This window comes from Malus sylvestris, chromosome 3 (assembly GCF_916048215.2).
Source record: "Malus sylvestris chromosome 3, drMalSylv7.2, whole genome shotgun sequence".
Classification (NCBI taxonomy): domain Eukaryota; kingdom Viridiplantae; phylum Streptophyta; class Magnoliopsida; order Rosales; family Rosaceae; genus Malus; species Malus sylvestris.
Genome location: NC_062262.1, coordinates 28,907,717 through 28,935,276, shown reverse-complemented (window position 1 = coordinate 28,935,276; position 27,560 = coordinate 28,907,717). Strand labels below are relative to the sequence as shown.

Below are 27,560 nucleotides of genomic sequence, written 5' to 3'. Positions count from 1 at the left end.
ATTATTCATCTAAACCACACTGCAATCTTTATTGCATGAAGATAAGGGGGAGTCAAACGTGAAGGATTAGTCATGTTTTTTTTGGGTTAATTTGGTGCCAGCTGCGTTGGTTGAAAAGAAAATGAGTTCTGATTGGATTGTGTTTGGGCCATATGCTCCCCTATCTAATTGTAAAGTTTGATGGATGGAGTTTGACAAGATATTTGATGGAAGACTACCTTCCATGCATGCCTACACGTGGATTTTCTGGATGTTGACGATGATAATGCAACTTGAAATGTTTGGGAGGTCCACATGAAATTGTTGGGTGATTTGAATAACGAGATAAGTATCGAATCCAGCAACCAGATTAATGATGTCCTATTTAAAATATGATTATACCGCAAGGGTGGACTGACGGGATAAGGAGATTTTCAAGCACAAAAGATGGGATTGCATGCAAATCGGATGGTCAGAAGATAATATTCATAATAATATTATTGGCAATTTACACGGCGAATAGTTTTACAAAGCCATCAAACAGACTGCATTGCTATAAATACAAGAGCATCAGCAGCATGGAAGGGATCTCCAACACAACACACAAACTGCCCTGTGCAAACCCTTGCTTTACGCGAAACCTCTCAAACATCTTGAGATTTTTTTATTTTCTTTTTCGCCAACATATCTTCAGTTTGGATAAACAGCACTGTGAATGCAACTGGCGAACATCTTCAGTTTGGATAAACAGCATTGTTGCCGTAGAATCAGCCGACCGCGGAGCACCTTCAGTTTGGATAAACAGCAGTGCGTCGAGGCCGACTGGTTATCTATCCAAGTCTCGGTCGAGAAGGATTTTTTCCTTATTGGCAGAGGTCATCTCATTAGCCTTTTCGACGAAGTGAGGTGTTACAAGTTATTATATTCGGCACATTGAAAGACGAATTTGATATTGAACTTCGCAGAACTAGCAGCTTTGTCTTCAAGCTCTAGAACCCGAAGGTCGAGAGTGTTCCTTCCTTGACCGCAGTCGTGAGATTCAGAAGTCAGCAGCGCACCCAATGCAACATCAACAAATTTTACTCATCGGCCGACGAGTTGGCACGCCCCGCATACAAACGAAGAACATAGTTAGCTTATTAATTACTCAACCTGCGTGCCACGTAGGCTTGATAGTTTTTAGGGTCAACAATTAGTTAAAGTGGAGTAACCACGCCAATGGATATGATTATTGGTGAAAAACCTTATTCGTGCTACACGTGATTTACACGTTTTAAATGTATTTATATGCGTAAATTGACAAAAGGAAAGTAAAATATTTGAAGTAAATGAATAATCTTAGATTAAGCTAGAAGAAACGCCTCATAAACCAATTAAAGTAGCTGAATCCACATAATAAAATCGGTCTCTATAGAATTTACATTAAGAATAGAAAAAATAATATTTAATAAACAACTGATTAAATCACATTATTGCTAGCCCATTGTGAGGCTAAGCCCATTCCCTCCTCCTTAGTGTAGATAATATCGTTTGTTAAAAAAAACAATCATTTGACAACTAATTATATCACATTATTATCCGCGTGCGAAAGTTCCTTTTTGTAATCGGCATTACACGCCTCTTACGATGTTTTGAACGTATTTAAAATTAGAGAAAATAATATTGAATGAACAACTAATCGAATTACATATTTCTAACCTATTGTTAAGTACTAATTAAAAAAAATAGCACAAAAAAATTAATTATTAAAAAAGCACTCTTAAAATGATGAAAATACCCCTACCTTATTTGATGCATTATTTTGGGATATCTTTGAAGTTTTTTTTTTGTCTTGGGGGCATTTTTATACAAATATTTTTGTTGAAGCTTGGTGACACCAAAAATAGTATTCACCTTTTGTGTTGGCTTTGTATATAGAAGCATATACACGTGGTGGATTTGTACATGTCCCTTTGAACAAGACGTCATAGAGAGGAGAGATTTTTCAATGTGACCGGTACACGGGGTGGTACACCATATGTCACTATACAAATGGTGGGATATGTGTGCTAAAAAGTTAATAACTTAAAAAAATAAAACTCCCCACCACTCTTATTAAAACACATGGTGTACCACATGTGTTCATGTTCCTGTCACAATTAAAAATTTCTCCATAGATAGATAGATTAGAGAGCGAGAGAGAGATAGCAATAATTGAGAGAGAGAGAGAGAGAGAGAGAGAGAGAGAGAGAGAGAGAGAGTGTGTGTGTGATTAGGGAGAAATGAAAAGGTGGTTTGCTTAAATTGTGAGAGAAGCCTTTCTTTCTAATGGTTCTGATCAATTTGGAATTTGTGATGTGGATTTGAGCGGTTTGGATTAATCTCCATCTATGCATTTTAGCATCTAACTTTTTATTTTTTATTTATTTTTATTTTGGAACAAAGTGGACAATTTATTACCGACAACACACATTACAAAGTAATGGTCCAGATACAAAGTAAGCACAAGGTGGACCATAAAACAAAAGAGGGCCCAAAAACAGTTTGGAAGCCCAACACACAAAAAACAACAAAAAGAAAAATCCTAGAGAAGCTACGGTCCCCGTTGCAAAAGTTGCCGCCTCAAAGAACTTGCTCCACGCTTTGATCACCACAGACCGTCGACCCTCTTGACTTCCTTCAATTATTCCATCAGTAATCCCAAAGTTGAGTAAGAGAGAGGTTGCAACATCTTCCCAGAACCACCACAACAACGATCGCCACCACAAAATACAGAAGCTACACTCCATGTTGCTAAAGGAAGACCGTGGGAAAATAGATCCTATGGGCAACATCGCCAACGAGGGCGAACATCGGGAAGGACCAACAAGGGCCCACAAGGGTGGTGGTGCGAACACCAGCGCTAAAGCTCTACACACCCCTCCCAAAATACCACGACAAATCGTGGAGAACATTGACGGTAATCGATCGAACTTATAGATGGATGGAAAGATGATGGAACCCACTGATGAAAATGATTGAGAGATAAACGAGTGTCATAAACCAATTAAAGCAGCTAAATCTAAATAATAAAATTGGTCTCTATAGAATTTACATTAAGAATAGAGAAAATAATATTTAATAAACAATTGATTGAATCATTATTATTAGCCTATTGTGAGGCTAAGCCTACCCACTCTCCCTTAGTGTAGATAATATCGTTTGTTAATAATAATAATAAAAAAAGAATATGTACTAAGTGAAAAAGAATATTGTTTGTTAAAAATTCTTTCTAACTTACAACTGAAAAAGAATATCACTACATAGTAGTACTAAGTGACAACTATTTCTTCTTTCTGATTTGTTGACAAGAATTTTATAGTAGGGCTATATGACTTTTGTATCATTGTGGTTAGGGCTGGCAATTCCTGACACGACCTGATAACCCGACACGACACGACACGAAATTAACAGGTGTTCGGGTCGACACGATAATGAATCGAGTTGTTATCGGGTAAACCAATAAGCACCTATTAAGATAACAGGTTGGTTCGGGTATACATGTGGGTAACACGAAACACGATAAGCAGAATATTAATTTTATAATTTTATAACCCTAAAAAAATACTATAAAAATTATATATATTAATTTAACAATTTTATACCCTTAAAAACTAATATATATATATATATATATATATATATTAAATTAACTATAATAATTATATATACTCGAATAATTATACCCCCAAAATATGATGGAATATGGATGTGCATTAAGGCACGACATCAGATGATGTAGGAGGATGGGAGGATTATCACATGAATACAAATGGTATATGCCTTTTGATTCTTGCCACGTGGAATGCATCAGTAAGAGATTTTGACTCCTTATGCAAGTATGGGTTTGATAAAATAAAGGACATAATTATATCTCCAAGCAAACAGTACAATTCAAATTGATTTTGGATGTGTGGTGTAAGATCCCATATCGTTCAGGGGTGTGGATCTTGTAAGCCTTATATGTATATTCACATCTCTATCTAGCACGAGGCATTTTGGGAGCTTACTGGCTTCGGGTTCCGTAGGAACTCCGAAGTTAAGCGAGAATGGCGCGAGGTCAATCCTATGATGGGTGACCCACTGGGAAGTTCTTGCGTGAGTTCCCAGAAACAAAACTGTCAGGGCGTGGTCGGGGCCCAAAGCGGACAATATCGTGCTACAGTGGAGTCGAGCCCAGGGTGTGGTGGAGCCCGAGCCGGGATCTGACAATTTGGTATCAGAGCCAATCGCTCATGGGCTTCGGGTTCTGTAGGAACTCTGAAGTTAAACGAGAATAGTGCAAGAGCAATCCCAAGATGAGTGACCCACTGAGAAATTCTCGCATGAGTTCCCAGAAACAAAATCGTAAGGGTGTGGTCGGGGCCCAAAGCGGACAATATCGTGCTAAGGCGGAGTCGAGCTCGGGCCGGGATGTGACATGTGGCGTGTGGACGTGTGGATTAGATTAGTTTAGTTGACAGATTCAAGTGTGGACGTGTTGCTTTTATCTTGTTTGAAAAGCCAGCCATCTGGAAGATAGGCTTTAGCCTATGCCACGAATCAGCCTCTCATTCTACGTGTGGATTTGATCAGTTGGTTGACAGATTCAAGTGTGGACGTGTGGCTTTTATTTTGCTTGAAAAGTCAGCCATATGGAAGATAGGCTTTAGCCTATGCCACATATTAGTCTCTCAATCTATGTGTGGATTAGATCAGTTTGGTTGACAGATTCAAGTGTGGACGTATGAACGTGTGGCTTTTATCTTGTTTGAAAAGTTAGCAATCTGGAATATAGGCCTTAGCCTATGCCACAGATCAGCCTCTCATTCTCCGTGTGGATTTGATCAATTTGGTTGACAGATTCAAGTGTGGATGTGTGACTTTTATTTTGTTTGAAAAGTCAGCCATCTGGAATATAGGGTTTAGCCTATGCCACATATTAGTCTCTCATTCTACGTGTGGATTGGATCAGTTTGATTGACAGATTCAAGTGTGGACGTGTGGCTTTGATCTTGTTTGAAAAGTCAGTCATCTGGAAGATAGGATTTAGCCTATGCCACGGATCAGCCTCTCATTCTACGTGCGGATTTGATCAATTTGGTTAACAGATTCAAGTGTGGAAGTGTGGACGTATGGCTTTAATCTTGTTTGAAAAGTCAGCCATCTAGAAGATAGGCTTTAGCCTATGCCACGGATCAGCCTCTCATTCTACGTGCGGATTTGATCAATTTGGTTGACAGATTCAAGTGTGGAAGTGTGGCTTTTATTTTGTTTGAAAAGTCAGCCATCTTGAAGTTTAGCCTATGCCACATATTAATCTCTTATTCTACGTGTGGATTGGATCAGTTTGGTTAACAGATTCAAGTGTGGACGTGTAGACGTGTGGCTTTGATCTTGTTTGAAAGGTCAACTATCTGAAAGATAGGCTTTAGCCTATGCCACAGATCAACCTCTCATTCTATGTGTGGATTTGATCAATTTGGTTGACAGATTCAAGTGTGGACGTGTGGCTTTTATTTTGTTTGAAAAGTCAGCCATCTGGAAGATAGGGTTTAGCCTATGCCAAATATTAGTCTCTCATTCTACGTGTGGATTGGATCAGTTTGGTTGACAGATTCTGATACACCCCGATCCTAGGCCTGGCAATTCCTAACATGACCCGATAACTCGACCCGACACGACACAAAATTAACAGGTGTTCAGGTCGACATGATAACGAATCGGGTCGTTATCGGGTAACCCGATAAGCACCTGTTAAGATAACGGGTTGGTTCGGGTATAAACGTGGTTAACACGATACACGATAAGCAAAATATTAATTTTATAATTTTATAACCCTAAAAAAATACTATAATAATTATATATATTAATTCAACAATTTTATACCCCTAAAAACTATAATAATTATATATATAAATTAAACTAAATTTTAAAATTTGGTGACCATTGGATCGACTTAAATATACATATCATTTAATTTTTTAAGTGTTATACGTACAAAATAAATAAATTCAAATCTACTTAATATATATATATATATATATATATACCATTGAACTTGATGTGATACGAATTCTACGAAACTAATTTCAACAATCTAACCGCCGAACTTGCTTGTATATGATTCGAGATCGCATATCCCAAAAATCGCAAAAAACAAACATTCAGAGATCAAGTAGCGGGACAAAATTTTTCAACGGTTATAAACGAAAAATCACGATTTAACTGTTATTTTAACTCCAATTTTGATAATTTTTTACAGCTACACTCCTTTTCCCTATATGAATACAATGAATCAATTCGATCTTCAATTTAAAATATTTATACAAGTGTATACCACAAAATCTTATGTTATACTTAATAAAAGGAAAAATAAACTCTTAAGTGTTAGTGAATATATCGTTTTGATGAGATACGTATTCTACAAAACTAATTTCAATGATCCAACCGTCAAACTTGTTTTTATATGCTTTGAGATTGCATACGCCAAAAATCGTAAAAAACAAACATTCAGAGATCAAGTAACGAGACAAAACTTTTCGACGGTTATAAACGAAAAATCACGATTTAACGGTTATTTTAACTCCGATTTTGATGATTTTTTTACAGCTACCATCCTTGACCCTATATGAATACAATGATTGACTTTGATCTTCAATTTAAAATATTTACACAAGTGGATACCACAAAAACTTATGTTATGCTTAATGAAAGTATAAATAAACTCGAAGTGTCAGTGAATCTATCATTTTGATGGGATACGCATCCTACGAAACTAATTTCAACGATCCAACCGTCAACATTTTTTGTATATGTTTCGAGATCGCATACGCCAAAAATCGCAAAAAACAGACATTCAAAGATCAAGTAACGGGACAAAACTTTTCGACGGTTATAAACGAAAAATCACGATTTAACGGTTATTTTAACTCCAATTTTGATTATTTTTTACAGCTACACTCCTTGTCCCTTTATGAATACAATGAATCAATTCGATCTTCAATTTAAAATATTTATACAAGTGGATACCACAAAATCTTATGTTATACTTAATGAAATGATAAATAAACTCTTTAGTGTTAGTGAATATATCATTTTGATTAGATACGTATTCTACAAAACTAATTTCAATGATCCAACCGTCAAGCTTGTTTGTATATATTTCGAGATCACATACGCCAAAAATCGTAAAAAACAAACATTCAGAGATCAAGTAACGAGACAAAACTTTTTGACGGTTATAAAAAAAAAATCACGATTTAACGGTTATTTTAACTCCGATTTTGATGATTTTTTTTACAGCTACCATCCTTGACCCTATATGAATACAATGATTGACTTTGATCTTCAATTTAAAATATTTACACAAGTGGATACCACAAAAACTTATGTTATGCTTAATGAAAGTATAAATAAACTCGAAGTGTTAGTGAATCTATCATTTTGATGGGATACGCATCCTACGAAACTAATTTCAACGATCCAACCGTCAAAATTGTTTGTATATGCTTCGAGATTGCATACGCCAAAAATCGCAAAAAACAAACATTCAGAGATCAAGTAACGGGAATAAACTTTTCGACGGTTATAAACGAAAAATCACGATTTAACGGTTATTTTAACTCCGATTTTGATGATTTTTTACAGTTACACTCATTGACCCTATATGAATACAATGAATGAATTTGATCTTCAATTTAAAATATTTATACAAGTGGATACCACAAAATCTTATGTTATACTCAATAAAAAGATAAATAAACTCTTAAGTATTAGTGAATATATCGTTTTGATGAGATACGTATTCTACAAAACTAATGTCAATGATCCAACCGTCAAACTTGTTTGTATATGCTTCGAGATTGCATACGCCAAAAATCATAAAAAACAAACATTCAAAGATCAAGTAACGGGACAAAACTTTTCGACTGTTATAAACGAAAAATCACGATTTAACAGTTATTTTAACTTCGATTTTGATGATTTTTTACAACTACACTCCTTGACCCTATATGAATAAAATGATTGAATTTGATTTTCAATTTAAAATATTTACACAAGTGGACACCACAAAAACTTATGTTAAGCTTAATGAAAGTATAAATAAACTCTAAGGGGCGTTTGTTTGCCCTCACTAAGTGGGACTGGACTGGACTGGACTAGCTGTTAGTCTAATATTGTGTTTGTTCCATGCTGGGACTAACATTAATGAGACTAAAGGGGACTAGCATGGACAAAACCCTTCACTAAGAGGTCTTAGCGAGACCCCCCCAATAACCATGGGACTAGCTAAGACTATCCTCTCTCGTCCTCGTCATGCTCAACAACCACTCCCGATAGACTTCTCGTCATCTCTGGTCACCTAGATCATAATAAAATATTAATAATTTATATATTAAATAATATAATATTAGAATTTGTTATTATCCAACTTCTTAGTCCAACACTGCACCAAACGCTTCACTAAGTTAGTCCAGCTTAGTCTAGTCTAAGCCAGTCCAGCTTAATCCTTGAAGCTAGTCCAGTCCGAGATAGTCCTGCGCAACAAACGCCCGTGTTAGTGAATCTATCATTTTGATGGGATACGCATCCTACGAAACTAATTTCAACTATCCAACCATCAAAATTGTTTGTATATACTTCGAGATCGCATATGCCAAAAATCGTAAAAAACAAACATTCATAGATCAAGTAACGGGACAAAATTTTTTGACGGTTATAAACAAAAAAATCACGATTTAACGGTTATTTTAACTCTGATTTGGATGATTTTTTACTACTACACTCATTGACCCGACACGACCCGTTAAGATAACAGGTGTTACACGAAAACGACACGAATACGACAGACACGATCCGTTTGCCAGGCCTAATTGTGGTGGTGGTGTCAAGTCTATGTAAATTTTAGAGGGCAACACGTTGTAATCTAATAATGCATTGCGAAGAAAAAATAACACGGTGTCAAGTCTTTGTATTATTGATAGCCTATTGTGAGACTAAGCCCACCCCCTTTCCATTATCCACGTGCGAAAGACCTTTTTTTATAACTGGCATTACACACTTCAAAAAACAATCAGTTGTTCAGTAAATATGATTTTCTCTATTTTTAAACACGTTCAATACACCTTAAGAGGCGTGTAATGCAGGTTATAAAAAATGTTTTTCGTACGCGGATAATAATGTGATTAAATTAGTTGTCAAATGATTGTTTAATAATGTAATAAAGCAGTTGAATCCACATAATAAAATTAGTCTCTATAAAATTTACATTAAGAATACAGAAAATAATATTTAATAAATAGGGGTTCTTGAACATTAGTCCTTACAAAAAATTAAAATTTAAAAAAAACCTGGTGCTAGATTAAATATTCAATTTAATCCCTTGAATAGTGCTTTTATCAAAATTTACATTCAATTTTTGTTATTTAATGTGTATTTTTATTTAATCTCTCCATATTAAATTTTAATTTTATTAATATGCACATATTTAGTTTTTTGATTATAAATGAACGTAAATGAGAAAATATTAAAAGACATTTGTGATACAAAAATATATAAATACATAAGTGTACAGAAATAACTATGCCGAAATATATAAAATTGACTTTTTTTGTACCGAAATATTTGTACCTACATGATTGTACCGAAATATATTATAATTAACCTAAATGTATGTACCGAAATGTATTATTGAATTAATGTACCTAAATGTCAATACCAAAATGTATGTACCTAAATGTTAATACTGAAATGTATGTACATAAATATCAATACCGAAATGTATGTACCAAAATGTACGTACCTAAATGTATTTACCGAAATATAATATATTGAATTAATGTACCTAAAAGTCAATACTCAAATATGTGTACCAAAATGTACGTAACGAAATGCATTATATTGAATCAATGTAACTATATGTTTGTACCAATGGATATACCGAAATATTCAAATATATTAATGTACCTAAATAAATAACATACAAAATTGTTATCGGAATATATATTATAAAAGAATTAGTTACCTAAATGTAGACATTAAAATATATTATGATGAATGAAATAAAAATTAAATTTAAATGTAATTGATACATTAAAATAAAAAAATAAAAATAAATAAAACATCAAAATATAACTAATAAATGATATGATTAAATGTACTAGGGACTAAAATTGGATTTTAATCTTATACAAGGTTAAAATCTAAAACTCATATTTTTTAAGGATTAAAATGAAGTTTTCTATAATAAATAACTGATTGAATCACATTATTATTAGCCCTTTATGAGAATTGAGAAAATAATATTACACGCCCCACCAGGCCAACCCTTCAACTTCCCCCAAAAAAACACACCACCCTGGAAGTGTACATAAGTAGCAAATAACCTCCTCCAACTCCCACCAGCCCTTGAAAAATAAAATGTCCGCACCTCAAGCACATCAAAGCCCAAAAACGATGACTAATGATGTTAATCGACGTTCAACAAATTTCTCTCCCACCATTTGGGGCGATTATTTCTTATCATATGCTTCTATTGTGCGAAATTCATTTAGACTAATAGTTTGTCATCATATATTTATTATTTTTTTCATTCTTTCTAATTCCGTTTCAATTTGTCTTTTCAGGAAACAAATATAAAAGAAGATCAACGTATTCAAGAACTGAAGGAAAGAGTGACGAGGATGATAATGGCTCCAATGCCTAGTAAATCTTTGAAAAAATTGGAATTGATTGATGCCATTCAGCGCTTAGGCGTCTCCCATCATTTTGAAAATGAGATTGATCAAGTTTTGCTACAAATTCACAACAACTCATATCACTGTTATCACCAAGGAAGTGATGATGATGAGGATCTTCATGCTGCTGCTCTCTATTTTAGATTGCTTAGACAACAAGGTTATAATATTTCATGTGGTAAGTTCCCCCTCCCGGCCCTCTCGGTGCTCATGGATTGTTCTATAGCTATATACGGATTAAATTTTTTTTCCTCTAATTAAGCACGTAATGCATGCATTAATTAATTTTTTTTTTTGAAGCAGACATGTTCAACAAGTTCAAGGAAGTCAATGATGCGAAATTTAAGGGATCACTCATATCGTCGGACTACTAAGCTTGTACGAAGCTACGCATCTGAGGGTACACGGAGAGGATATACTAGAAGAGGCATTAAGCTTCACCACCACTCATCTCGAGTCAGCAGCACATCGTTTAAGCCCCGGGCCACTTTTGCAACAAGTAAAGCATGCATTGTACCAGCCATTCTGGAAGGGCAACCCAAGGCTAGAAGCAAGGCCGTACTTGTCCATCTACCGCGAAAATAATTCACATAATGAGACTCTCCTAACTTTTGCAAAGTTGGATTTCAACCTCTTGCAGAAAGTCCATCAGAAGGAACTAAGTGAAATTACAAGGTTATTATACATATATATGTATATATATATTATTGGCAATTAATACCATCAACTTCATGCAAAACTTGTTATGCTTTAATCAAATTGTACTTAAATTAATTAATGCAGATGGTGGAAGGAGTTGGACTTTGTAAACAAGTTACCGTTTGCAAGGGACAGAGTAGTTGAGAGCTACCTTTGGGCTTTAGGGTGCTACTATGAACCTGAATACTCCTTTGCTAGGATGATATTTGGAAAAGTTACTGCCATCATGGTCGTTATTGATGATATTTATGACGTGTACGGCACATTTGGAGAACTAGAGCTGTTTACTGAAGCTGTTGAAAGGTTTGAAAGTAAACTAATAATAATCGTTTAATTTGTTCATCTCACAATTTACAGTGGTTGATTAGCTTGATTTTTTATTTTATTTCATTGAACGTAGACAGTACGCGATTCTAACAGAAGCAAGACGTCTGAAAATGAGAACATCAGCTAGTACTTTTGGATGATAGTCTTCTTGGATTGTTTCACTAGCTTATTTTAAATGTTTCGTCGTGGATCATCAGGTGGGACATCTCTGCCATGGTTCATCTGCCTGAGCAGTACATGAAAGTCTGTTATCAAGCATTGTTGGATCTCTACGCTGAAATTGAGGAAAAGCTTGGAAACGAGGGAAACTCATATCGCATCCACTATGCGAGAGAAGCAGTAAGTCACACATACTAATTACTGTTACGTGGTAATTTGTATTATATACCATTTTTGATCGTCATGAGTAATTAATTATAGAAGCAAGATTAATTGATGCTTTATTACGTATATGTACGTCGCTTGGTCGTCTCTCAGATGAAAATCCAAGTTAAATCTTACTTCAAGGAAGCGAAATGGTTGTATGATAACTACACACCAACCATGGATGAATATTTGTCAGAAGCACTTAATACATCCTACTTCACGCTAGCAACCACATCCTTTGTTGGAATGGGAAGTGTTGTTACAAAAGACTCCTTGGATTGGGTGTTTAGTGACCCTCAGATTGTAAAGGCAGCATCATTAATTGGTAGACTCGTGAATGATATGAAGTCTCACAAGGTATGTACTTAATTGTATAAATTCATTACTACGTAGTATTACCATTCTTTTTCTTGAGAAAATTAAAGTATCGATCCTTGAACAAAAAATTTCTGAGTATTGATCTATGAACTTGTCATTGTGTGGAATAATGATTCTTTTGTGTTGCTTTATTAGAACTTCTGTCCTCGAAAATATCAATGCTCCACACTGTGGCAAGTTCAAGGATCAATATTCAAAGATTTTTAGTTTAGTGGCAAAAACTCCAATTCGACTAAAGTTTAGAATCAATTAATTCTCCAATTTTTTCTTTTTTTCTTTGCATATATAGTTTTTTTATTGTTTCTTTATTAGCTAGATTTGTTCTACTACTACTATAACCTTGATATGTTTTTTTTTCTTTTCATTTTTTGAAGTTTGAGCAGAAGAGAGGGCATGTTGCCTCATCTGTGGAATTCTACATGAAAGAACATGAAGCCACGGAGGAACAAGCAATAATCGAACTAAGCAAGCATGTGAATAATGCATGGAAGGACGTAAACGAAACGTGCCACCGCCCTACCATTTTCCCCATGCAGATAATACTACGAATTGTCAATCTTGCACGAATGATTGAAGTTTTATACAAGCATGACGATGGCTTTACTCATGCTGGAATCTTTCTCAAGGATGTTGTGGTTTCACTCCTTGTCGAATCCGTGCCTCTTTAGGCCTTCAGTTTGGACTAGTTGTTCTCTTTCCTAAATTCAAAAATAAGGCATCACCAGTGGCCAACAAAATACGAATGAGCCAGTCTTTGTACTGGTCTTTCGTTGAAACCAAGTTTTAATATATTTGTTTGAATTGTTTGTTTTCTCTTTGATACTACAAATGAAATAAATTCTGTGATAATATATATACTCTTGTCATTGAATTTTGTAGAACGCTGTAGTGTAATTCCCAAAGTGTTGGAGTAGGAGTTGAAGAAGGGAATTGTTATGAAATTAAGTAAATTATGAATTACATTGGATCTCCTAAGTCCTAATTAGGTAGTCTTTAGAAGGAAAAACGATAATTAGGTTTCAAAGTTTTTGTAGATTTAGAATTATTTGTTCAATTAGGATATCATTATTTTCTGTTTCAAGTTAATTAGTCTTGTATCTTGTTGTATTATAAATATGACAAAGAAGGATATACATCGAGGGAAATCGAACTAATTAAATTCAAATGTTAGAATCCATTAGCAAGCTTAGAGTCCACTAGTACCATGTGGCAATGCTTAGTGGTGATACTCACTAACCATATTTAGACACGTAAAAGAATAATGAACAATTGAATCCCATATTTAAGATGGACCATATTTAAAAAGTAATTCCAACCGTATTACGCCTATTACAAATATAACTTACCCAAGGATCCTTAGACCTCTTTGTGGCCTTTTTTTTTTTTTTTTTGTTGGTAAATCTGTGGCCTTTGTGTTGACCACCAACACAATTGGGTAAGATCTTTCAATTTGTAATTCGCCTAAAAGAATTTGGCTGCCCAACCTTTGCTAGGTTTCTTTATGCAAGAAAAGAAAGATTGATGCCACCTATCTCCCTTCCTCTTTTGCCTTTCTATACTTATCTTCTTTACTATTTTTTGACACATGTACTTCACCTATACATCAAACCGTGAATTATCAAGGTACACACATTTTTTTTTCCATAAATACCTTAATTAGAAATTCTATATATACTAAAGCTCAGCGGATGGGTACTGTTCATTAACAGTGCCCATCCGGTTTTACCCCACATTTTATTCATGGTTTTTAGGGGTGGAAAAAAATCCCAAAAATCCCTAACCAAACCGAAAAAATACTGATCCCAAACCAAAAATGTCCCAAACCGATTTTCCCAAAATTTTCGGTATGCTATCCCGAAAAAATACCAAAATTTTGATATGGGAATTGGGATTGTCTTCCCAATATTTCGGTATTCCCACTCCGAACGAACCAAAAATATATATTTTTAATTATTATATATATATATATATATATTTACACAGATAATAATATATATTATTTTTTAAATTATAGTTAGAGTTAATTTGAACCGTTGGATTGTTTCAAATTAATCTATGCCGTCCATTCCTTGTTAGGCTTTCTCCCCGTCGAGGACTCGAGTGTTGTTTTGAACTTTCGATTTCATTTCTCACTCACTCAGTCTCTCAACTTAGCGCCTCAGCCACCGAGAGAGCCCTTTCCTCCTCCTCTCTGTCTCAAATCCAATTCCGGCCAGCCAGTCACCAGCCCACCACCACACGGATCATCCACCGCTGTCTCTCTTTGACGGTGGACCCTTCCTTCACGACACAGAGCCACAGCCACCACCGGTCTTTTCTCTCGCGATTCTCTCTATCGTGATTCTCTCTCGCAATTCTCTCTCTTAGGAGTCTTTGACTCTCTCACGCGATTATATCTCTTAGATTCAGACACATGTAAATAAATATGGGAATTAATTTAGGGTTTGTGAAATTTAATTTACGAATTCTAGATTAGGGTTTGTAATTTTAGGGCTTTTGAAATTTAATTTTCGAATTCTAGATTAGGGTTTGTTTGGTTTCACAGATTCTATTTAATTGATCTAATGGTTCTTGGGTTTTTGCAGATTGGTGAAGGTCCAAAGGAACTGGGCTCTTTTGCTTTGCTTCTGCAACTTCTGTGCTGGAGTTTTATTTACCAATAGGTAAATTTCTCAGATGAAGTAATTAGGAACTTATGGATTAGAACTTATGTTCGATGTTTGTTCTTTTAACTTAGTCGTAATATATTTTGTTCATTGCTTGGGATAAAGTAATCAGGAAACATTGACATAGGCATATAGATTAGAATTTTTTGTCTCCCACATTTGTGATGCCAACGGGCTAGACTGGAAAATAGTGGCCTGAACTTTCAGAATGTTGTACAAAATGTTGGTAGAGTTGTCAAATACTGTATGGTTTGTACTTATTGATCCTTGTGAACCTTCTATATTTAAGCCTCTTGAGTTATAAGTGGTTGCTTGACACACCCCGACCCGGAATGTCCATTGGGACTCTGAATCGAGTTGTGTTGGCCGACACCTGGAAGGTGATGAAGCCATAAAGTGTGATGATGTGGAAAAATGTGAATAAATTTAAACCTAAGAGTGCCTAAATACCAGAGTGCGTTGGTGAGCGGGAAGGAACCCACTTCACACGTGACATTAGAGCATAAGTAAGTACAGTAGAATGGATTAAGAATCGTACCCTCGAAAGAATATCCAATACTAAGAATCGCCACAAATCTTTGATGATAATAAAGCTTAGCTAATAAAACCTGGAAGGTGAAAACAAAACAAGAGTGAGTGGCCCTGGAGATAAAATTTTAATAGAAACCATATAAAACATTATGACCCCTCACTACAACACCTGTATAGTTTCCAGAAAAAACATAAATATACCACCACATCGCTATCATTAGCAATATCAATAATCATGTCGTTAATAACCCCTACTAGCACGCAAGTCGGAGTCACCTATGGTGACCTGTACTACTGTAACCATATCTCATCAATCGATGTTAACTCATAAGTCGGAGTCACCTATAGTGACCTGTACGACTTATCCATATTTCATCACATATGCTAGCTTATCACATATCTAATCACATATGCTAGCTCATAGGTCGGAGTCACCTATGGTGACCTGTACGACTTATCCATAGCTCAATAAGTATACCTGCACACGAGTTGGAACCACCTAAAGTGGTCGGTACGACATGACTGGGTGTAAATAAATACGCTCAAGTGCTATGATCACGTGAAGACTGTGCGAATAATCGCGGGTCACCTACGAGTCGGAACCACCTATAGTGGTATGTACAACATGACTGTGCACCTACCTTGGATCCAAGGTAAGCGTAAGGTGCGGGAGGTGAACATCACGTGAAGAACTGTGCCTTGGCCATGAGCGGGAGCACTAACACCGGGGTGCAGGTTTATGAGCTCTCACTGTATCTCAACATAACATGTACGACTCATGGGCAACCCGTACGATAGTGTCGGAGTTGCTTAAAACATGCATGTAGTCATGCCATAACTCCATCCTTTCAACTAATACCATAAACTTACATGAACTTACCTGGGTGTCCTGCGTTCACCTTTGCACTTCAAGCGTTCACAATAATTATGTGCAGGTAATATACACATGGATATGCCATAATGCAAATCTAAAACTCAACCATATCATAGTATTTTTCCAATAAATACATACACACACACACACACACACACACACACACACACACATATATATATATATATATAACGTGGCTAAAATGCACAATCTATAATGCCCTACTCCCGAATTATTTATTTTTGAAAATAATTATCGGGGATAAATCCAACTAAACACTAGTTTAATTAAATGCACGTAGTCATGCCATAACTCCATCCTTTCAACTAATACCATAAACTTACTGGTAGGCATAAAAGCACACCACAAAGTAGCACACAAATATCCTATTAATTTTCCTTATTAACACTAGGATTTGTCAATTGTAGCATATGAAAATAAGGGTCTTTCCCGCAGAAGATTGTTTTATCTAACTACTTAAAATGTCACAAAAACTGGTTGCGGTCCCTACTGACCAGCCACCAAAAAATAATTATTAGACTGACTTACACTGGTCTAAAGTCTATGAAATTTTATATGAAAATACTAGACACACAGTACGACAGTCTCACAAATTTTTGGGATTTTTGGAGTTGATTTTCTATTTAAATTAAATCGTACAAAAACAGTACAGAAACAGATTTTGAGTAGATCACAAGTTTAAGAAAAACGAGTTAGGGGAATTGTTATCCACCACCAAATAATCATGCAAACATGTTATGTTTCATTCAAATTCCTTTTATTTCCGGATGAAGATGCTCAAGTTGGCTCAATGTTAGAACACAACCTATTACTCTTTCTTACGTAGTATGTTAAGAGAATGACGTTTTCAACTTAACGTAGTCCCTAGCATGCAATCTAGAATGGCATGTTCATAGATTTAACAAGTAGAAATCATTAAGAACGAAAAGAGTTTGAGTCATCACAAGGCATGGTAAGTACTGGCATTGTCTTACTTATCCTAGAAATTGGTTCACATGTTAATCACAATTAACAAGTACTACTCTAGAACATATGTAGGTCCTCATTCAACAAGGGCAGGCATACATATATTCATAGCATTTGAATCCTAAATATGCTTACTAAGTATGCATCCATAGAAAACATATAAAGAATTCATCACTGACATAAGTAGTAAACCAATTTTCATCCATTCATAAAAGCAATTCAATGAAATGTCATAACAAACTTGCAATCATATTAGGGGCTTCAAAACAGCCCCTAACTACTTAAAATTTAGTTACACATAATTCACAAATTAAACCAAAAGTAAAACATGGGTTTGAGAAGATAAAACCAAGAAAAATAGAGTGAAGCTTCTTCTTCTTTCCTTCCTTGCTCTCTGCCGTGCCTCTTGCTCTCTGCCTATTCTTCCTCTGCCGTCAGTCTGTGCTACGTTTTTTTGTCTCTGTCTCTATCTCCTCTTTTATTATTTCCGTTCTCTCTTTTCTTTTTCTGCCTTCCCACTGCTCTTTCTTTTATTCTTCCACTCAGTCCGTGTCCTCCCACTTCTTTATTTTTTGTTTTTCTTTCTTTGCGCCTGCTGTCCGTGTCCCACCATCTGCGTCAGTGCACTCCACTTTCTTCCTTTATTTATGCAGTGCTGCACTCCTCTCTCTGCTTTCTGCTCAGTGTCTTCCCCACTCCCTGCTTATTATTCTTCTTTTCCTTTTCTTATTCCTTCCACTCTTATTTGTCTACTGTTTTTCTTTTCTTTCTGTCTCAGTGCACTGCCCTCCTTGCCGTGTCTCCCACTCCACTTTTCAGCTATCATTTTTTATTTTATTTATTTATTTATTTATTTCCTTTTCTCCATTTTGCTTGAAATTGATCCTAAAACAAAATTAACTGCACATTAACACAAGGTAAGGTAAAATGCCACAATTTTAACACAAAAACATCACAAAGACTTTAGAAATGGATGGTATAAATGCATGAAATATATGAGTGATCAAATACCCCCAAACTTACATTTTTGCTAGTCCTCTAGCAAAACAAAACACAAAACAACACCACTCAACTAAGACTAGATTCAACAACTTAGTAGCCAACTTCTCAAACTCGATTTCAGAGATAAGTGCTAATCATGAAACAAACAACCAAGAAGTAAGTAACAAGAGCTCAAAACATCATCCAATAGTTAACCGAATTTCCTTCAAACAAAACTTGAAATGTCATGTGTGAGCTAGCCATGTCAATGCAATTCCAAGCTCCTTTAAATCATCATATGCAAACATGGGAGTTTCTCACAAAACATACGCTCATTCACTCATAAGTTTTTGGTTAATGTGTTTCACTCAAGTGATCTCATTGTACATGCCGCCATATGCTTGCTTGTCCACTTAACTCGCTTATCAATATTTAAGTAATACCTTGGATCAATAGGACTTTATTACGGTTGTAATGGGGCTAAAGGTGATAGGCTAATGAAAGAAAGGATATGGAAATCAAAATTTTTTTGAGAAAGTACACTTTGGTAGTTTTCCAACACCTCAATATCACACCACCTCAAATTGAAAGCAAAATAATAAAACCTCGAGCACCTTTTACTCCCCAAATTTAACTTCAAAAGGAAATTTATACTCTACCGACACATTTTCAACAAATCAACACTCTCCAATTTTCATATATTTCGTTTTTTTTTTTTTTTTTCTGAAAGAAACAAATCTGCAAAAGCTACATCACCCATCAAATTCACATTTCATTGTAATACACATGCTTCATCCATCTTTCTACATAAATGAAACCCCCAAAAGCACAACCCATGTAATACTTTCTCAAAACAATAAGGAATCGATTTTTGTGTATGGGCTCAACTCCAATATTGGAGCAAGGTAAAGAGATGTGGCTAACAAAGAAATGGCTTAGTTAAAGGCTCAATGGGCTACTACAGATAAACATAGCATATAAGGTAGGCATGAAATGCTCAAACGATCCAAAGATGGCCTATATCACTTCCAAGTTATTACATGAATTGATTAATGAATCGAGTAGTATAAAACAAGTTCTAGAGATACATGTACATTGAGATCACACGCACAAGAAGGAATGAGATTGATGCATAATGGTTCAATCATGTATAGGCTCAAAAACTCACAAGGTTTACATAATCTCACATGATTCACATATGAAACGCTAAATCATGCTCAAGTTTCACATTGACAAGACTAGGCACATTTATTTTTCAAGTTGATTTCTGGAAATCACAGTTAACACAAAGACAACGAAAAGAACTTAGACTTTCTTGAAAGTAAGAAGGAAATTAAGATCAAATCTCATCATTGAATTGAGAAGTAGTTACAAACAACAATAAAAATGCAAAAACTTTTATTTTTATTTTTTTTATTTAATAAATAAACTAACGAAATATATTTCCACCCCCAAACTTAATTAGAGCATTGTCCCTAATGATAAGAAAAGGAATTTTTGAACAATAAGACATAAAAATGGAAGGAAAGAAATATAAAATGAAATAAAGACACATAAAGAAAAGGAAAGAACACACCAATTTGTGTAGGCGAATCTCGAATTGGTTTGGAATCCTGAGCGAGGAATATCAGAGTTCCTTGGTTTCAAATCAGACTCCTTCTGCTGGGTTGATTTGATTGTGCAGTCTGCATTCTTCTCTGCTTGTTTCTTCTGCACGGCAGGCACAAGGTAGCTGTGTTGGTCTGTTTCTTTCTTCAATCTTTCCAAGTGCCCACCTTTTGCTTTCTTTCTCCTTGTCCCTAGCTGAGGATGAATTGGCAAATTGTCTCCACATGCTTCGAGGTATCATTTTTACTTCCCTTATCTATTCCCCAGGCAGATGTGGTAGACGAAGAGGAAGCATAAGATGATGAAGATGAGTACTCGAGAGCAAGGCTAGGTAAGCAATCAGGAAGGGGTTCCAAGCAGTTGGTTCTAGATCGGAAGATTGATACCAAGTGCTGGCTGATTGCTCTATTTCTCCTTGTCCTAAAACAACGACAAGGAGAAGGACATGGAGAAAGCATGATATGAGATACTCTTGCTTTCAACCTTCATGATATGAAATACTTTTGCTTTGGATGAGTTGTTTGCAGAGGTACCCCAAGGAATAAGGAACACTGAGTGACTCGAGAGGGTTTGTTGGAAAAGCATTCTCGGAGATGATGGAAGGTTATGTATGTCTGCCTTGCCATGGAGGGTGAAGGTCGACATTTATAGGAAATAATAACCGGTACTGTTCTTTCACTCTTGTCGGCAACCGTTGGACGATTGAACAGTAAACTTCACGTGCTTTCTACTTTACCAGAAATCGTTGACAGATTGCCCGTGATTTCCGTAAGCTGAGTGTGCATGTGACAGATGCTGACACGTCTGGAAAAGCAGATGCCTCTCCGATTTCTGAGCTTGCCTCTTCGAAATCTGAGCTCCGTCGAGTGCAGAGGTTGCATGTGACGAGTGCGGACAAATCTGGAACAAAGGATGGCCCGTGGTTTTTGAGCAAGCCTAACTTTAGAGAAAGCGAACGCCTCTTTGATTTTTTTAGTTGGCCTCTTCGATATCTGGAATTGCCTCTTCGATCTCTGAAATCCCATCGCGTGCTGATTTTTATAGAGGTATGCAGGATGTTCAAAGCACACTTGAATTTCTGCCTGTAAAAACTCCCTCTTTGCATTTCTACGATCTTGACTTGTCCGACCTCTTATTTCTTTAACACCTCTGAAAAATGTCTGGCCCTTCCGACCGTCGTTTTGACTTGAACCTTGGTGAAGAGGCAACTCCGCCTTCTCCAGACAACATATGGCACCCATCCTTCATATCCCCTACTGGTCCCCTTACCATTGGGGATTCGGTGATGAAGAATGATATGATAGCTGCGGTGGTGGCCAGGAACCTTGTCACTCCCAAAGATAACAGACTACTCGCCAAACGGTCTAATGAGTTGGCTGTTAAGGAATCTCTGGCTTTCAGTGTGCAGTGTGCAGGTTCCGTGTCCAATATGGCCTAACGCCTATTTGCCCGAACCCGTCAAGTTGAATCATTGGCAGCTGAAGTGATGAGTCTCAAGCAGGAGATTAGAGGGCTTAAGCATGAAAATAAACAATTGCACAGACTTGCACATAATTATGCTACAAACATGAAGAGGAAGATTGACCAGATGCAGGAATCTGATGGTCAGATTTTACTTGATCATCAGCGGTTTGTGGGTTTGTTCCAACAGCATTTGCCTTCGTCTTCTGGGGCTGTACCGCGTAATGAAGCTCTAAATGATCAACCTCTGATGCCTCCTCCTTCTGGGGCTCCGCCGACTGCTGAAGCTCCGCCGACTACTGAGACTTCTCCTAAGCAGCCTTTGTGAAGCTCCCTCTTGTATTTATCTGCTTAATGTTCCTTTCGTTTTTATGAATGCAAAAATACCTTGCAAGAAGTTGTGGTAGAGATTGCAAAATCATTACCTGCATAAAGGAACAAAAGTAGGACTTAAACACACAAACCAGAAAACAAGAGAAAAACAGAACAAGAACATTTAAAATTATTCAAAATAAAGATGAAAGATAGAAAGCTTGGGTTGCCTCCCAAGAAGCGCTTTAGTTACTGTCTAGAGCTAGACATAAACTTTAATTCTGTAATCAACTCCAAAGGTGGACATAACCCAAATACAAAGAAAAGAAATAATTCAGTTTAGCACGCAAGAAAATTGAAAATGACAGAAAAAGGCAATGAATAGAAATATTGGGTTGCCTCCCAATAAGCGCTTGCTTTTACGTCCGTAGCTAGACGGTACCAAGAGTAATCATCCAAAGGGAACTGGTTCTTGGAGAGGTACAACCTCCACATCATGCTCCGCAAAAGACTCGTAATATGGCTTGAGTCTATGCCCATTCACTTTGAACATGTATCCGGTCTTTGCACTTTGGATTTCCACTGCACCATGAGAAAAAATATTTGTTATAACAAATGGACCAACCTATCGAGAACGAAGCTTACCTGGAAATAACCGAAGGCGAGAATTAAATAGAAGAACTTTCTGTCCAATGACAAAGCTCTTCCTTAAGATCATCTTGTCATGAAATGCCTTTGATTTCTCCTTGTATATTCGACTAGACTCGTATGCATCATTCCGGATTTCGTCTAACTCATTTAATTGAAGCTTTCTTTGCTTTCTGGCAACACTCATGTCCATGTTGTAGGCTTTGATCGCTCAATAAGCTTTGTGCTCTAACTCTACAGGAAGACGACATGGTTTCCCATAAATTAACCGAAATGGGGACATTCCAATAGGAGTCTTATAGGCAGTCTTATAAGCCCACAATGCATCGTTCAAGCGCATGCTCCAATCCTTCCTAGTAGGACTCACAGTTTTCTCCAAAATTTGCTTCACCTTACGATTTGATACTTCTGCTTGACCGCTAGTTTGCGGATGATAAGGTGTAGACACCTTATGTGTGACATTGTACTTCCTAAGCAACGCTTCAAATGTTTGATTGCAAAAATGACTCCCTCCATCGCTAATGATTGCTCTAGGTATTCCAAATCTTGCAAAGATGTTACTCTTAATAAAATCTGAAACAACTTTTGAATCATTAGTTTTGGTGGCTTTTGCTTCCACCTATTTAGAAACATAATCCACAGCCAATAAAATGTAAAGAAAACCATTTGAAGATGGAAAAGGTCCCATGAAATCAATGCCCCACACATCAAAGATCTCAACAACCAAAATAGGGGTTTGTGGCATTTGTTTTCTTGGGCCCAAGTTACCTGTTCGTTGACAACGATCACATGTTGCACAAAACTCGTACGCATCCTTAAACAAACTAGGCCAATAAAAACCACTCTCTAACACCTTCAGGGCTGTCCTCTTTGCTCCAAAATGGCCACCACATGCATAAGAATGACAAAAAGTTAGAATAGATTTAAACTCAGATTCGGGGACACACCTTCTAATCAATTGATCAGTGCAATATTTCCACAAATAAGGATCATCCCACTCGTAGTATTTGGCGGTTTTGACAAGCTTATCTTTTTGAGCACGTGTAAAATCATCCAGAATCTTTTTGATGACCTTATAATTGATAATATCTGCATACCAAGGGTCAGTAATCTTTAATGAAAACAGTTGCTCATCCGGAAAACTTTCACGTAAAGGGATGAGATCTTCCTCTGTGTTTGAATGCACAAGTCGGCTAAGATGATCTGCTACAACATTCTCACTCCCTTTCTTATCCTTGATCTCCAAGTCAAACTCTTGAAACAGAAGTATCCATCGAATGAGTCGTGGTTTTGTATCTTTTTTTGTGAGTAGATACTTCAAAGCTGCATGGTCAGAAAACACAATAACTTTAGTCCCAATCAGATAAGATCTAAATTTTTCTAAAGCAAATACAACAGCTAGAAGCTCATTCTCTGTTGTTGAATAATTCAACTGTGCATCATTGAGTGTTCGAGATGCATAATAGATGACATGTGGCACTTTGTTGACATGCTGCCCTAGAACTGCACCAACAACATAGTCTGAAGCATCGCACATTAACTCAAAAGGTAAACTCCAATCTGGTGGCATGATTACAGGAGCCGTGGATAACAACTCTTTAAGCTTATTGAATGCTACCACACACTCTTCATTCATATCAAATGTTACATCCTTTTGAAGTAAACGACACAAGGGTCTAGAAATCATTGAGAAGTCCTTCATAAACCTACGGTAGAAACCTGCATGTCCAAGAAAAGAACGAACCTCCCTGACAGTAGTAGGGATGGGTAAAGAACTAACAAGTTCTACTTTAGATTTATCAACTTCAATTCCCTTTTCAGATATGATATGCCCTAGAACTAATCCATGCGAAACTATGAAATGACATTTTTCCCAATTTAACACTAGATTAGTTTCTTGACAACGTTTTAAAACTAGGGACAGATTATGTAGACATGTATCAAAAGAATCACCATAAACTGAAAAATCATCCATGAACACTTCAATTATTTTCTCAATCATATCAGAAAAGATACTTACTATACACCTCTGAAATGTGGCAGGGGCGTTGCACAGTCCAAACGGCATCCTCCGGTATGCAAATGTGCCAAATGGACATGTGAAAGTCGTCTTTTCTTGATCCTCCGAAGCAACTGCAATTTGATTATACCCAGAATAGCCATCAAGAAAACAATAATGAGAATGACCAGCTAGCCTTTCTAACATTTGATCAATGAATGGGACTGGAAAGTGATCCTTGCGTGTGGTGCTATTTATCTTTCGATAGTGATCCTTGCGTGTGGTGTTATTTATCTTTCGATAGTCTGTATAGACTCTCCAACTATTTTGCACACGTGTAGGCATTAGCTCATTAGCTTCATTCTTAACAACTGTGACTCCAGATCGTTTAGGGACTACTTGAATAGGGCTTACCCACTTGCTATCCGAAATAGGATATATGATGCCAACATCAAGAAGTTTGATAACCTTTTTTTTTACGACTTCCATCATGAGTGGGTTTAAACGGCGTTGAGCTTCCCTAGTTGGTTTTGCACCTTCTTCCAGCAGAATCCTATGCATACATGTAGCTGGATTTATACCTTTGATATCTGCAATGCTCCAAGCTATGGTAGTTTTGTGATCCTTCAGTACCCGGATCAGTTTCTCCCCCTCTTCTGCTGTGAGTTGTGACGATATGATGACTGGTAATGTTTCATCCTCTCCCAAAAATGCATACTTCAAATGTTTAGGGATCGGTTTAAGCTCCAATTTAGGTGCTTGAATCACAGAAGGAAGAGTTTTTTCGTTAGAAGTAGGAAGAGAAATAAAATAGGAAGAACACTTACCACGAATTGGTGAAAGAGACTCAAGAGAGGCCACTATTTGGATTAATTCTTCTTCAATGTGCTCTGAATAGTTAAAATTTCCATGTGTAATGCTATGCACTAATGCCTTCTCTAAATTATCTTGTCCCACACCTTTATTAAAACAATCCTGCACAAAATAGTCAAACACATCAATAGACAAACAAGATTCTAATTCACTAGGATACCTCATAGCATTGAAGATTCTGAACTTGACGCTTTCCCCATCAATTTCCATGGTTAAGGTACCATCGTAGACATCAATCTTCGTCCGTGCTGTTCTAAGGAATGGTCTTCCCAATATAAGAGGAAGTGCAGTAGGCATAAGATCATGTTCCATCTCAAGAACAAAAAAGTCAGCGGGAAAAATGAGTTCATTCACTTGCACAAGTACATCCTCCAATAGGCCTTTGGGATATCTATTTGAACGATCTGCCAACTGGATTACTACATTTGTTTCCTTCAAGTCTCCAAGGTTCAATGACTCATACACTGAATATGGCATCAGATTGATGGATGCCCCCAAATCACACAATGCTCTCCCAAACTTTTTGCCTCCAATTACACATGGAATGGTAAAGCTACCGGCATCTTTCAACTTCGGTGGCAGCTTTCTCTGCAAAACAGCTGATACTTCCTCGCTTAATGCCACAGTTTCTTGATCATTGAATCTTCTCTTGTTCGTACAAAGCTCTTTAAGGAACTTTGCATACTTGGGCACTTGTTTTATGGCATCTAAAAGAGGTAAGTTCACTTGGACTTTCCGGAAAGTATCCAAGATTTCCTTATCAGTTTGCTCTTTCTTAGACTTCATAAACCTACGAGGAAAAGGAATAGGGACACATGAGTTAAATGAATTTTGAACTTCTTTACTTCCCTTATCAGAATCTTTTTTGTTCAATTCTGTATCTTTAGGAGACTTTTCAGTTTCTGTTGAAGCCTCATCTTGCTCAAGATTCTTAGTTTGTAGCTCCCTTTGTTCAATTGTGTCTTTTCTAGTCTTTTTTTGCATCCTCGGCTGCTCAAAAACTTCTTTTCCACTCCTTAAAGTCACAACATTCATCTGCTCCGCATTTGGATTCACCACGGTTTGGCTAGGCAACCTTCCTGGTTGGTGTTGTTGCCCCATCAAACTTGCTAACTGACTCATTTGGCACTCAAGGTTTTCAATTGCTTTGTCTGTTTTCTGTTGATGAGATTGAGTAGAGTTAGCTAAAGAAGCAATTAAATCCTCAAGAGACTTACTTGGAGCTTGTTGTTGTTGAGGCTGAAATGGTGCCTGCGGTCTTGCTTGAAAGAAGCCAGGCGGACGGTTATAGTTGTTGGGAACAGATTGTTGTCCGTTGTCTTGATTGTTCCACTTTAAGTGTGGATGATCGCGCCATCCTGCATTATAGTTGTTGGAATAGAGATCATACTTTTGCCTTTGTTGCCCTTGAAATCCTCCTAATGCATTAGCTTGCTCAAGACCACCTTGATCCATCAACAAAGGGCACATGTCCGTGGCATGTCCCATCATTGAACATACACCACACACCTGTTTTGGAGCCACAATAACCTGTTGCACAAGATTAGTCAAGTTAGCTAATTGTAATTCAATACTAGAATTAGCACTTACCTCGTTAACTTTCTTAACAGGTAGCTCATCTCTCCCTCCAAATTGTCGTGTGTTGCCAGCAATGTTCTTTAGCAATGCCTTAGCATTAGTAGTCGTCTTGTCCATGAATGCTCCGCCACTTGCTGCATCAAGCATTACACGATCAGTACCATACAATCCCTCATAAAAGTATTGTATTAGTAAATGCTTTGAAATCTGATGGTTAGGACAAGATGTAACCAAATGTATGAACCGCTCATAGTAATCTCCAAAGGGCTCTCCATGTTGTTGTCGGATTGCACATATGTCTTTCCTTATGCTTGCAGCTTTTGTGGCCGGAAAATATTGCTCCAAGAATGCTTGCTTCACCTGGTTCCATGTGTTCATTGATCCCGAAGGTAAATTGTAAAGCCACTCCTTTGCCTTAGCTTCTAATGTAAATGGGAATGCCCTCAACTTGACTTGCTCCTCATCCACATTTGCTGGTCTCATTCCTGAGCATACCACGTGAAACTCTATGAGATGCTTGTTGGCATCCTCTGTTGAGAAGCCATGGAACTTAGGCA

The 27,560-nt window shown here is 36.7% G+C and overlaps 1 protein-coding gene and 1 pseudogene across 1 annotated transcript; one reads left to right on the top strand and one right to left on the bottom strand.

Moving 5' to 3' along the window:
* Positions 1 to 10,365: 10,365 nt before the first annotated feature.
* On the top strand, positions 10,366 to 13,356 carry LOC126614235 ((-)-germacrene D synthase-like; annotated as a pseudogene).
* Positions 13,357 to 22,356: 9,000 nt separating this feature from the next.
* On the bottom strand, positions 22,357 to 22,746 carry LOC126617139 (uncharacterized). The gene is made up of 2 exons (XM_050285187.1): positions 22,551 to 22,746; positions 22,357 to 22,487 (listed from the first exon to the last, which is right to left on the bottom strand). The coding sequence occupies exons 1-2, from the start codon at positions 22,744 to 22,746 to the stop codon at positions 22,357 to 22,359; spliced, it is 327 nt and encodes a 108-aa protein (XP_050141144.1).
* Positions 22,747 to 27,560: the final 4,814 nt, after the last annotated feature.

Coding starts and splice junctions, on each gene's coding strand:
- LOC126617139 (XM_050285187.1), bottom strand. CDS start 22,746: ATGGACATGAGTGTTGCCAGAAAGCAAAGAAAGCTTCAATTAAATGAG. Junction 22,488..22,550: donor TCGCCTTCGGTTATTTCCAG/GTAAGCTTCGTT, acceptor CTCATGGTGCAG/TGGAAATCCAAAGTGCAAAG.